This window comes from Miscanthus floridulus, chromosome 11, assembly GCF_019320115.1.
Source record: "Miscanthus floridulus cultivar M001 chromosome 11, ASM1932011v1, whole genome shotgun sequence".
NCBI classification, from domain to species: domain Eukaryota; kingdom Viridiplantae; phylum Streptophyta; class Magnoliopsida; order Poales; family Poaceae; genus Miscanthus; species Miscanthus floridulus.
The window spans coordinates 75679765-75692568 of NC_089590.1; the positions used below are offsets into that span (position 1 = coordinate 75679765).

General features: G+C 45.5%; 1 protein-coding gene across 1 annotated transcript; it reads left to right on the forward strand.

The window, feature by feature from the left end:
• Positions 1-1712: 1712 nt before the first annotated feature.
• LOC136492228 (uncharacterized) lies at positions 1713-2222 on the forward strand. The gene has a single exon (XM_066488318.1). It carries the CDS (start codon positions 1713-1715, stop codon positions 2220-2222), a length of 510 nt encoding a protein of 169 aa, XP_066344415.1.
• The last annotated feature ends 10582 nt before the right edge of the window (positions 2223-12804 follow it).

The following is a 12804-nucleotide window of genomic DNA, read 5'->3' on the forward strand; positions in this document are numbered from 1 at the left end:
CTAGCAAGGCCTGCCGAACAGGCTGAACATCTTTTAGGGTGGATCTAGTGGTAAGGTGGTGGGCCTCCAGCTTCTCCTTAAGTCCCATCTATTTTTTTAATATGGAAGAGAAAATGAGCTCCAAGTTTGAAGATGGCTTGAGCTCCAGGCTACACTACACCGAGACGTTATAGGGTCTGCAATTTGAGTTCTAACGGAAGCAAGCCATGCACGAACTAGGATGCTCGGCAAAAATGAAACACAACCGGTCAAACGGCATATGATATTCTGATACGATGCACCACTAATCTATTCTGTATATCTTATATACCTAATCTCCACTAGCATTTAATCTTGACATGCAAGTTATACGACGGTCCACTATTAGAAGCAATTACAACCCACTAACACATGCAATTATAATATTCAGTCAGCGAGACACATTGTTGTCCAGATCAGTGTGCAATGCTATCCATTATAATTTATCTCTTCATATAAGTAAATATATGTAGTCCAATTTAATTTTAAATCATGAGCAATTTTCATAGCAATGCGCGAGGTATGCTTAAGTTAATAAAGAGAGTGCGGACAGATTGTAGAGCCGTCGAAAGAAAAACATTAAAGCACCAGTACACTCTTCTCGTGGGAAAGAGACGTGAGCTGAGAATTCCTCCGAACAAAAATAGTACTCCATCTGTCCTAAATTATAAGTCATTCGAAGAATGTTAATTAAAAAATCAAAGCATCTCAAGTTTGACTAAGTTTGGTTAAATTTGACTCCTCAAAATTCTTGGAATGATTTATAGTTTGAAACGGAAGAGTAGCAAGGACAACCAAAAGCCTAGCCTCGTTCGGCTTACCTCATATTCTGCTTGTTTTTTCAACCGAAACAATGTTTTTCTCTCACAACAATTCAGTCAGAACAGTGCTTTTCAACCAGTTTCAGCCAAGATTCAGACCAGCGAACGGACCTAAGTACCTATCAAGAGAAGGATGTTTCCTTCAATCCCTCTACTGATCAGCTGGCTATGAATCTCTGAGGTGAATCATGAGCCATTCGAATGCCGCCAAATTGGCTTTCCAGGTTCCACCACCGCTCGTTTATTCACGCTCGACCGGCCTAAGGTCAGACTATCATGACGCGGCCCATCTACTTCCATCTCTCTCCTATGATGGTGATTTGGCCCTTTGTGCTAATTATATTCTGCTCTGAGCGAGACACCGAGCACGACCAGGGCTAACCACTTCATCAGGGATGTTTTCCGTCCAAGGCATCGCACGCCGTCTCTGTGACTCTCGGCGTGCGTGACTCTCTACGGCTAGAAGATTATCGTGCGCCGTCGACCAGGAAATGCCTCAAGATTGTTTTGTGCCAGCGTCGTCCCTACCATCCGCATTTGCGTTGGATTTTTTAAATCCATTTTTAAATCAATATTTTAATATTAATCCAAAAAAAATTATTTGCAAAAGTGATCTGGCACCACTACTACAGAAAACGCTTCCGCGGCGGGCGTTTTTAGTTTACCGCGGCGGGCAAAGCCATCCGCCACCGTGCAAAGGTCACGGTAAATCGTGGCCTTCCCACGGCGGGCAGCTGCCCGCCGCGGTTAATGATTTCAAAAAAACAAAAAAAGAAAAGAAAACCCTGGACAGGCCCGACGAACCCATCCACGGGCCCACCGAGTCCATCTAGGGCTGCAGCGCTGCCGCCACCGGATCTGGATCGGGCCGCCATGGTGGAGGCCGCCGCCAGATCCACGGATCTAGCCTCGCCGCAGACAGATCCAGCCTCCACGAGCTCGCCGCCGACGGATCCATCCGCCTCCGGGGATGGCCTCGATCCGCTGCATCCACGCGCGTCGCCACTCGATCATCCATGCGCCGCCGCCGCCGATGGCGCCTGGTGTAGCACCACCGTGACGGGCGCCGCCGGGTGGAGCACCGTCGGGATCCGCCGTCGCCGTGGCTCGATCTGTCCCCCCCCCCCCGCGAACGGATCCACAGGGAAGAAGGTGGAGGGGCGCCGGATCCGACCTTCCCCCACCGCTGGCGAGCCGGCCACGCCCGCGCCGCTCTCCGCCCCGGGCCTCCGCGCCTCCGGGCCACGCCGAGAGGCCGGCCATGCCCGCGAGGCTGCGCCTCCTCTCCGGAACGCCGCCCCTCCGGCCAACAAGGCTGAGCCGCCGCACCTTCGCGCCGAGAGGGCACCACGGCGAGCTCCACCACCCTGCCAAGAGGAGTGAGGGAGGGAAGAGAGAGTGAGGTGAGGAGGAGGGGAGACGGGAGTGGAAGGAGAGGGGTGCGGTGAGATGGGAGGGAGAGGAGTGAGGGGAGGGCGAGCTCCACCATAGCGCGAGAGTCCTTCGGCTTCGCGGTCGTCTCGCGGCGAGTGGGAGGGAGAGGGGTGCGGTGGCTGAAGCTGGGTGAAACCCTAACACCTCCCTTTTATATGAAGCCCAATAGATCGGCTGATTTGGGCTCAAAATTGGGCCAGCATTTTATGCGACGGGCCTTATAGGATACCCGCCACGGTAAATCGATTTACCGTGGCAAGCATCTTAAGACGTCCACCATGGTAAATGCCCTATTTACCGTAGCGGGCATCTTAAGACGCCGTCACGGTAAATCGATTTACCGTGGCGGGCTAAAGTGCCCGCCACGATAAATAAAAAATGCCCGCCGCGGTAAATCGTGGCATCTACCACAGCGGGCAAAAAAGGTGGCCGCCACGGAGTGCAAAAATACAACGCTGCGCATAATCGTTTGTGTAGTAGTGCACGACGGTAGCACTCTGTCACGCCACATGGCGCGACAAGCCGAGCCACGGTGGCGGCCGTCGTTGACCGATGCTAGCGTTGCGTACCGTGGGCCTTGCCCTGTCGTGCTAGCAACACAGGCGCGACAACACTATCGCGCCAGCGCCTGGCGCACCAGGTCGTCATAAGGCCACATGGCCTATCTGCTTTCTTCTCCCTGTGCTGTGTTTCCTAACTCCTCAGTCATGTGAGAAGTGAGGGCGACTTGGACAATGTCTTCTCTTTCTTTCTCTTCTCTTTCTCCTCATTCTCTACCTATCTTTGATCAAGTTTGGTTTTGGATTTTTGGTTCCTTTGGTCTAGTGCATTAGGTATACCTCTCTCATCCTCTATTGTTTTTTGTGTGGTTCATTGTTCTAGACTGCTATGGTTTAGACTACTGGGTGCATTACTGACTTTTGCTTTGTTTGGTGATACTTTGTTACCCTAATCATGCGTATTATTAGGATTCCATTGTTAGATGTTAGACTGATGGTAGAGGTTGGCACTGTTCTAGGGTTTGAATGCAATGTTTGGACAGGCGTCTGGCTTGGCCTGTGCTAAGTAAAGTTACCTCTAAATTTGTGGTTTGAAGTTAATTTGTACTTATTAGATGTATGGATCCATTGGACTGTGTATATACAGAGATGGTTTGAAGTCCATGAGGTTGTGTCTACGGTTTAATATCATGTTTTGGTAACTTTGCTTTGTTGAACTACTTTGTAATAGGTTTAATGGCGGATGCAAATAACAACCAATTCGTGCACCATCCGAAGGATCATGGTGGTATCGGTCCTTTTCCACCAGCAGAGCCAACACCGTTGTGTTACTGTGGCTTACCAGCATTTGTGAAGCAGTCAAGGCATCCCGCGTCAGTTGGGCGTGCTTTCTACTGTTGCCAATTTAATAGTCGTCCCCGCACTTGATGCCTACCTAGAGAGATGCAGCTTCTATTAGTGGATCGACAACGATGAAATGTTTGATCCATCGATTATGTTGTTTCCTTATGACCCCTGGAAGAGCGTTCCATATTCGGAATTTGTTCATTGCGTTCTGCCGCCACCGAACCCTCCATATATGACAGAGGTGGAGAAGGTTGACGCTGCTTTGCACCGTCTAGTCAATCCTCCTAGATGCCATTGTGGAGTGTCAACGCTACTAACTACTACTAGCCAACGTGGAGCATTCACTATCTGCTATCGCTATGGATTGTCAGATTATGCGTTTTGCACATACAATGTTACACTTGGAACATTTGTTTTTTGCAGAGAGGGCTCCCATCTTGTGACTTTGAGGAGTACAACTATAGACCCAAATCGCACTAGCCTTCTGAGTATGAATTTGCGATGTTTCAAGCAGGCATTAAGCCATGGCCATGCACAAAGATGCCAGACCGTAAGTGCAAGTGTGGCATCAAGGCTCATGAAGGAGTTGTTCCATCTGAGCTAGGACACGGATACTACTGTGGCAATGCTTATGGAGGGCCATCTGAGTTATGGGTGAGTTGACTCAACCGGTCAAGTTACTACATGAACATAGGCCACCAGTTTGTTTGCTCATTGCTTTGTGTTTGCTTAGGTGGGGAAGACATGCAATTGGGAGGACTCACTAGTCATGGAGAGTTAGTGGAGAGGCTGAAAATACATTTGCCTCTCAAAAAAGGCAGGAAGTGTTGGATGCAAGAGGAGAAGCAGATGGAGGTGAGGATGAGGTACGGGGTAGAGATGCCATCATGGAAGACCCGTAATAGGATTTTAGAGAGCTTTCCTCGAGTGACCGGTCGACAGTTGTGTTTTTACAATAATGAGGCCGAGTTGATGAGCTTCTGGTGACAAAACAAGGAGGCCTACTACTTTAAGGAGGCCGAGGATGCGAGGGAGATGGCATTTTTCCATAGGCATATCCATCGCTTATGTGAGTAATTGATTTTGAAATTTGTTTCGACTTGTGCATCTTCTTACAATTATTGGCAATGAGATATTGTTTCCTTCTTGTAGTCCCCAATGATGCACCGAATGACGGCCATATCCCCACACCCATGGAGGAGGACGATCACGATGACGATGACAATGACCATGACCATGACGATGAAGAGTGTTTCCTCTCAACTAATGCCTACAAGGTGCAGTACATATTTTGCAAATGCCAATAGATTTGGCATCACGTAGGTCTTGTATATGGTAGATGGAGGACTGGTACGATAGCGCTGCTTCTTTTGTGCAAAGGCAGCAAGATCCGTACATATTTTGCAAATGGCCTAGGGTTTCCATTTCATAGTATTTGTTCATGGTACATGGAAGACTAGTGTTAGTAGTAGTGCTTGTATATGCTAGATGGAACACTTATGTAAGTGATGATGATGACCTTCGAACAATGCTTCGAACTCCTTATCGTGTGAACTCATTATGATATGACTCCTTATGGTGTATGTGAACAATGTTTGGAAACCATAAAGAAAATACAATGTGAATAAGTTATGAAATGGTGGACTTAGGAAATGGTTTCACAAAATTAGCGTCACTTGGAGGAAATGCCCAAGAAATTTGGTGTTTGGAAAAAACATGAAGAAAATTCAATTTTAATGACATATGTTCCAAAAAAAATCATGAAAGCTAGACACTTGGAGGTAATGGCCGAAGCAAACAGATTTCCACGACTGTCGTGCCAGCCAAAGTGGCGTGACAAGCCTATCACGCCATCGACTCTGGTGCGACAAGTCTGTCGCGCCACCCATGCCGGCGCAACAAGGACTCACCAAGGCAGCCTAGACCTCTCTGGTTTCAATGGCTGGCTGGAGCGACAGTGTCGCGCTAGCGTTGGTGGCATGACAATGTCGCGCTAGCCCGACTAGTGTGGCTCTATTAGTGACACTGTCGCGCTAGCCAACCATCAAAACAAGATAGGTCTGGCCTGGCCTGGTGAGTCCTTGTCGTGCCGGCCTTGGTGGCGTGACAGGCTTGTCGCGCCATCGACTCTGGTGGGACAGGCTTGTCATGCCACTTAGGCTGGTGCGACAGCCATTTACACAGTGTTCTGTGATGGCTGTCGTGCCACCCTTGCTAGCGCGACAGGATTAGAAACAAATTTTTTTCTATTTCTTCCACACTTCTTAACACATAAGTACAATTGAGACATATACATAGCATATAACAGTTCATAGATGCCCAACATGGTGACAAGTTGACAAATGACCAACATAGCATAAAACATCAAGTCCACATAGTTCATACACGACGATAGTTCACAAAGTCCACATAGTTCACAAGCCATCGACAAAGTCCACATAGTTCACAAGTCATCGACAAAGTCCAAATGAACACATAGTCGACATAGTTGTTCTATGACTAACATAGGCAACAAAAGGACATAGTTCACAAAGCATGCTTGAGATGGATTAGTTAGGCATGAAGGGCTCTTGAGGACGACGCAGGCGACCTGGATGTGTCGGTTGGAGATTAGGAGTGCCGATGTCGTACCGGTCATGGGCACATCGTCGCATGTTTCGTCCTTGACCTCGTCGCGAGCGTTGGGATGAACTCTACACAAAACATATACAACATAGATGTCAAACAAGTAACATGAGGAAATAGTAAAGTGGCGGTCATTTTCACAAAATATCAATGATGTTGGCCATCCACTATCATGAACACTCATGGGTTAGTGTAAGATTACACAATAAGCACTTTTATGACCAAGTGGATTACCATTTCTACTGGTTAACATACTTCTAGCAGCTCTAGCCAATATGGTACAATCTCTTGTGAGTATGTATGTTGATGTACTGGCCACATGACTCATATCACAACAAGATGTTTACAAGCACTATGTTTTGGGGTTGCTGGCATCATTAGAAGGCCGCAGTGAAGCACAATCGAACTCCACAGATTATGAAAAGTTGTAGGCTGCCCTATGCGAAGTTGAGTTGAACTATGATAGTTGCAGGGAGTACATCCAAACTCTTCCAGCCATAGATATTTCATATACTATAGGAAGGTATTGCACCCTCTGCTTTCCATCTAACTTAGCATGAAGCCATCCACAAGAACCTTCGTGGAGGAAACCTCTTGCAACGCTACTAGCATTTTGGTCTAAACTTGTTGATAGGTTATCTCTGTGCACAGAAACCTTCGTGGGGGATTCAATTGATGCTTGCTCATATGAAAGAACAGACTACTTAAATTCAAATAGGTTATCTCTATGCATAGGAGCTTTTAGGCAGCTATTGATAAATGATGAGTGTTGGTGTTTATTAACGTATCACTTGTTTGAAGTACTTAGCCATCTATTATAAACCTATATCTCCTAACTTTACTAGGTTGTCATCCCTAGAGATAATGCCAAAGATATTTGTTGGTACTACATAGTATTACTAGAATAACACTAAGTAGTTCTTTATTAATTCTGTGACTAGAGAGAATATATATAAATCTATGAACCAAAAGTATCCGCAAGCGCACAGATAATAAACCATTGTAGCATTTTACCCGAGAGTATTCCAGGTATCGTTATTTATATTTTTACCACTAGGAAGGTCTAGCATGGACATGTATTAATAACTTATACTATTGAAGGAGAAATAAACCATAGCCAATATTCTACTCACAACAGGGGTAAATCATAAGAAAGAGATGTATAAATGATAAGTAATGATAATGATAAATCAATCAGAGTACTCCTTTCTATAGCATTAGCATGGTCAGGTAGAATATTAGAGGTATAATTCCTAAGTCATTCTTAATTACAAGTCAAAGCATACATTTGATTAGTGCAATTACACCTAGTAATCATGGCTAAGATCATCATATCTACACCTAAGGGATATTACCAAGGAAGATTGAGGGCAGAGCTCGTTCTACCTTCGTAATTGGACCCTACTTGCACCTATATTTGGCGAGTGGACTACAAAGGACTCAACGGGAGTGTCACATCCTCAATCTACCACATGACCTAGAATATAGGGTGTAATCGTAGGTAAACAATGTATAAGCACCACGCTTACCCAATGTCGACCACCCACCCCGTGTACATCAGAGTGAGCGCTATATGAACTTATGCATAAACACAATGATAAACTAGCTATACTAAATATATAATCAAAGTAGACGTTGAACATCATAATGAAGAACATGAATAAGATGAACACTGAGATTGTCATAACAAGTGTAACTAGCATATAAAAATAATGGAGAAACAAGAGAGAGAGGGGTACAAAGTTTATACCGAACCACGCTCTTGACAAGATCAGGAATCCAAGTGAAGTCTTGCTTGCCTCCCTCTAGATCTATCCTAACCAGCTATGCTATGGAGGAGGAGGAGCTCTGAGGAGATTAGAGTTTCTCTCTTCTCAAATGACTTGATGACTAGGGTTATGCCTGGGGGAGAGGCAGGGGTTAGATTATATAGCCCTAAGGGTCCAATGTGAGCCCTTGGATCAAACCAACTTAAGCAACGGCCTAGATGCATCCTCAAAGGTGATGGGAGACTGACATATGAAGCTGGCTAACAGGTGGGCCTAGGGGGGCTGGGCGGCCCCACTTATCTGGGGGTGGCCCTCTGCTTCGGTGATATGGCTTTTGGACCCTTCTAGAGTCTTCCCATGTAGGTACCATGGCAGAACTCCATATTTTCCATTGACGATTAGGTCCTCCTTGGCAGTTTTCTGATTAAACCCTGTTGGAAACACAGATTCACCAAAACTTGTGGAATTTATTAGTTTAAACCCCTAAACCTTCATTGGTGATTATATTTTTGTCCTTATACATGTTTAATTGACGGTTTAAATTGGTTGTTAACTACCATCAACAATGAGATAGCACTGCACCAAGGTTGTGATGCCATCTCCATGTATGTAAAAGACTGCCTTAGAAGTGGAATGATGATGGAAACATCATGTTTTTGTAGAGCTATGATTCTATGAGGCTATAGTTTTGAATCTATAGTTGAAGTATACTATGGAGGACAAGGACAATTAGGGAGTGAGAATGCAGATTCAAGCAATTATTTGGATCTCTTAGAACTTTATAATGCTGCTATAGAAGAGAGTTTGTCGGATTTGAGTGAGGAATCTTGCGAATATCGAATATTGCTTCATCATTTGCTATCGTCTTTGAGCCGGTCAATGGGAAAACATGCTGGTAGCCTCATGTACTACATGGTAATGGCATACACACCTGAGTTTGTGTACCCTGAGGAGCATCAACAAGTTGGGAACCCATGAGCTCGTCTTGGTCATACATTGGATCATTGATGTCATCATCATCTCCATCGTCATCGTCTTCGTTATCCCTACATCTTGCATGGGAGCTCTCTGCTCTGTCAATCGCTACCCTTTGTCTTGTATAGGTTTGTTGTCCTTGGGATGCGGGAGCTGGCACTTGTACATCTTCGGTTCGCATGCAACTCAACTTGCGAGCCATCCGTCGGTAGGATGTCAACACCTTCTGCAACCATGTTCATGTCAAATGAGAACTGGTTACATATCGTTTTGGGTATAGTTGAAATACATAGGCATAGGGGTATTACCTTGGCAAATTCTTCAAGGTATGAATTCTCGACCCCTACTGCACATCCAAGGTAAACTTCGGCCTCATTAGAAAGGTGAGCTAGCTGAGTTGCCTAGAGTACATGCATATTCATCATTATGACATACTTTTCAAGTTAAGCTGCATGAACACACAGTTCAATTCAAATGCTTACCATGTAGTTCTCAAGTGGTGCTCTCTGTGGCTGCACGCTTATCCTTGTCATCACATCATATGGGTCCTCGTCGTCACTCCCTTGTTCATCAATTGGAATGCTAGAGACCGATGGATGCATAGTGATTCTTGTGGACCTATGAAGCCACGCTAGGAACTCACTGTAGTTGTTGGTCACACAGTGAGCCCCATTAGTCGGTCCCACCCTCTCTCTGGCTTCTCACTCTTGCATGTACTTTTGATGCTTCACAAGCCAGTCGTTGTCGCCAAACCTTTTCCTCCTTGAAATCCTACAAGGATGACACATGTTACATTTTGAGGCCTTGTACAATGCATGTAATGGTGAGTCATGATACATACAAAGTCCAGCTTACTCATGCAACTGACGGGTTATCAACTCATGCTATAGAGGGAAATTTTGATTCCTACCAAACTGCTTCATCACTCTTTGGGGCAAGTGGTGCTCGACCACATAGTAGAAGATCATCGCTATATTGGATCGCCACATCACCTTCTCAGCCTCAACATATGGGGCCATGTTCAACTCTTGTATGTCTCACCTGTCATATGGATCCCATTCAACCTATAAGTTGTGTTATTAGTACATGGCCTTGTTGATACTTTATGAAGAAAAAGAATGGAAGCCTTGGTGGTAGAACAAACATGATTCTGAGTTAAAACATCCAAATTATTGGAGTATTGAATGTAGCGCCGTTGCGGCTAACCCTAAACCGACTTAATTTCCATCCAAAGGTAGCATACGGGGGGATGACTATCACCATGTGTCCAAACCTGAAAAACAAAACAATTCAAATCATTTCACATAGTGCATGCAGTAAATGAAACACATATAGCAATTAAATGCAAGGTACTTACCGCAACTCTGCCTCTATGCACCCGTCTGATAGGAATGTGCTCCCAAATCCAAATCTAAAGCAAGTATGTGCAACCACCTATGTTCGAATTGGGGTTGGCCCTCCTACATCCCTCACATAGCTGCTGATACAACCAAGCAAGAGTAGCAGACCCCCAACTATATTGGGTGATGTTCTCCCATGGCTCACGTAGCTAGGGTAGGACCATCCACGAGATGTTGTTCCCAGAAGCATCTAGAAATAGGAACTGTGCCACCATGTGCCATAGCTAGACACGAGCGTGCCTCTCAACGACATCTTCCGATGCATGGGAAGGGCACATGTTGAAGCGTTGCCACAACCAAGCTCATCTGACACCCAAAGTCTTCTTCTCCTTCTTCCCTTCTTCAGGGTCAGGTGGCCGGTAATCGTTAAACTGCTCCACCATATCCTTCTAGTTTAGTGACTCTACAATGCCTATCACTGCCAGACCGTCCAAGTGAAGGCCTAAAATATAGCTAATGTCTTGCATGAGCACAGACATCTCTCTAGAGGGTAGGTGGAAGGTATGGGTCTTTGGACGCCACCTGTCGACGAAGGCGGTGAGGAGGGGACCATCCATGTCTAGGAGGCTAGCATTGATAGCTCTAGCCAAGCCCAAAAAACCAGCTTCTGCACTTGCAGGGTAGGGGGCATAGCGCTTGTCCCACTCGAGCAGTCGGTGAGTTCGGGGATGCGGCGGGCCCAAGGCCTGCAAAAAACAATGTTAGAATCAATAACGGGGTTAAGACATTATACATGAAAAGGAAATAATGTGTGCAAATCACCTACATCATCGTTGTTGTCCATCAAGTGCGCTCGGTGGTCCTTGTCATAGTACTTCTCAAGAAGGGGGAAGTGTAGATGCGCCAAGCTGCAATTATGAAAATGATGGGACAACGTTAGAATATGGAAAAAGTGAATAAAACATGCTAGATGGTACAAAAACAACGAACAAATGCATATAATATATAAGCAACACCTATTTTAATATATGTATGTACCTTTCTAACCTTCGAACCACTGTGACTCCCATTCCTTGTTTCTAATTTCTTTGACGTCTTACGCTTCTTATGTGTGGCAATGGTATGACCGGTTTTGTGGCATTTGGAGCAACAGACCTATCCTGGTGCCTCATCAAAGTTGCCAAAACCATACATATCTTTAGCATACCCGTTCGATGCATCCATAACTCCTCGAAGCCGCTTTTTCTTCCTTCTCCCCTTCTTTGTCTTTAGAAGGTCCGAGCTAGGAACATAATCCAACCTGTAGTACTCGGGCCATTGTGTCGGATCTAGGTAAGGCTCAAAGCTCGACTCCCACATTTTGAGAGTGTTAGACATGAGGTAAAAAGGAGACATGAACTTTTCACTTTCATGGTCTATACCCCTGCATCTGCAAGCTGTAATGACATGGGAGCAAGGGACATGGAGGAGTTGTGGAATGTTACAAGAGCATTCCACTTTCTCAAGGTCCACCCTATAATTCCTACCACTGTACTTCTCGCCCCCCAGGTTCGTTCCTCCGGCTGACCTGATGTTGTACACTAACCTCCATGGGCCAAAGGCCTCCCCCACTTGGTTGGAACCTATCATCTCCGAGAGATCCAAGTGTTTTATACCGGCTCTACCCCATTTCTCTTTGGACACCTTTGTTATGTTCCAACGATTGACAAAGTATTCATTGCACTTCCTAAACGAGTACTCCACAATACTTGACATGGGGACTGCACGAATACCCTTGAACACCTTGTTGAATGATTCTAAACAATTAGTAGTCATCACGCCATACCGAAGACCTCTGGCATCGAAAGTAAGAGCCCACTTGTCCCTTTGAGGCATCTGATCCTCAAGCCAACTCTTTGCTCTACCATTGAGAACCTTTCTATAACTCCACAAGTGTCTCTTCGAACTTTTCCTTGGTTCGACACCCACATAGTGACTTCATCTTCTGCGCTACATCCTTTTTCTTCTACCTCCTCCATATGTTGGCAAGAAAGTGCCTCATGCACCATCGATGCTCAAGAGGGGGGTGTCCATCTACAAGCTCTTTCGTAGCTATCAGCAGACCATGATGCCGATCTAAGATCATGCATATGTTTTGAAATGAACGGATCACATTCTATCTCACAAGCTTCAAGAACCCACACCAGCTATCGTTGTTCACACCCTCAGCCAAAGCAAATGCTAAAAGGACAAGTTGATTGTCTAGGTCCACTCCAATGGCAAATCATCAATACACCCCTATACTTGTCTATCAAGAATGTACCATCAACAAGTACTAAAGGACAACAATGCTTGAAGGCCTCCATGGACTGAGCAAAACACCAAAAAACTCTCTACATAACATGCTTCAGAATGCCATCCACGTCAGTCATAATGCGACCCACATAAGGATACCACCTAAGGTCTAGATTGTAGTGTTTCATGGCACTTAGAATCC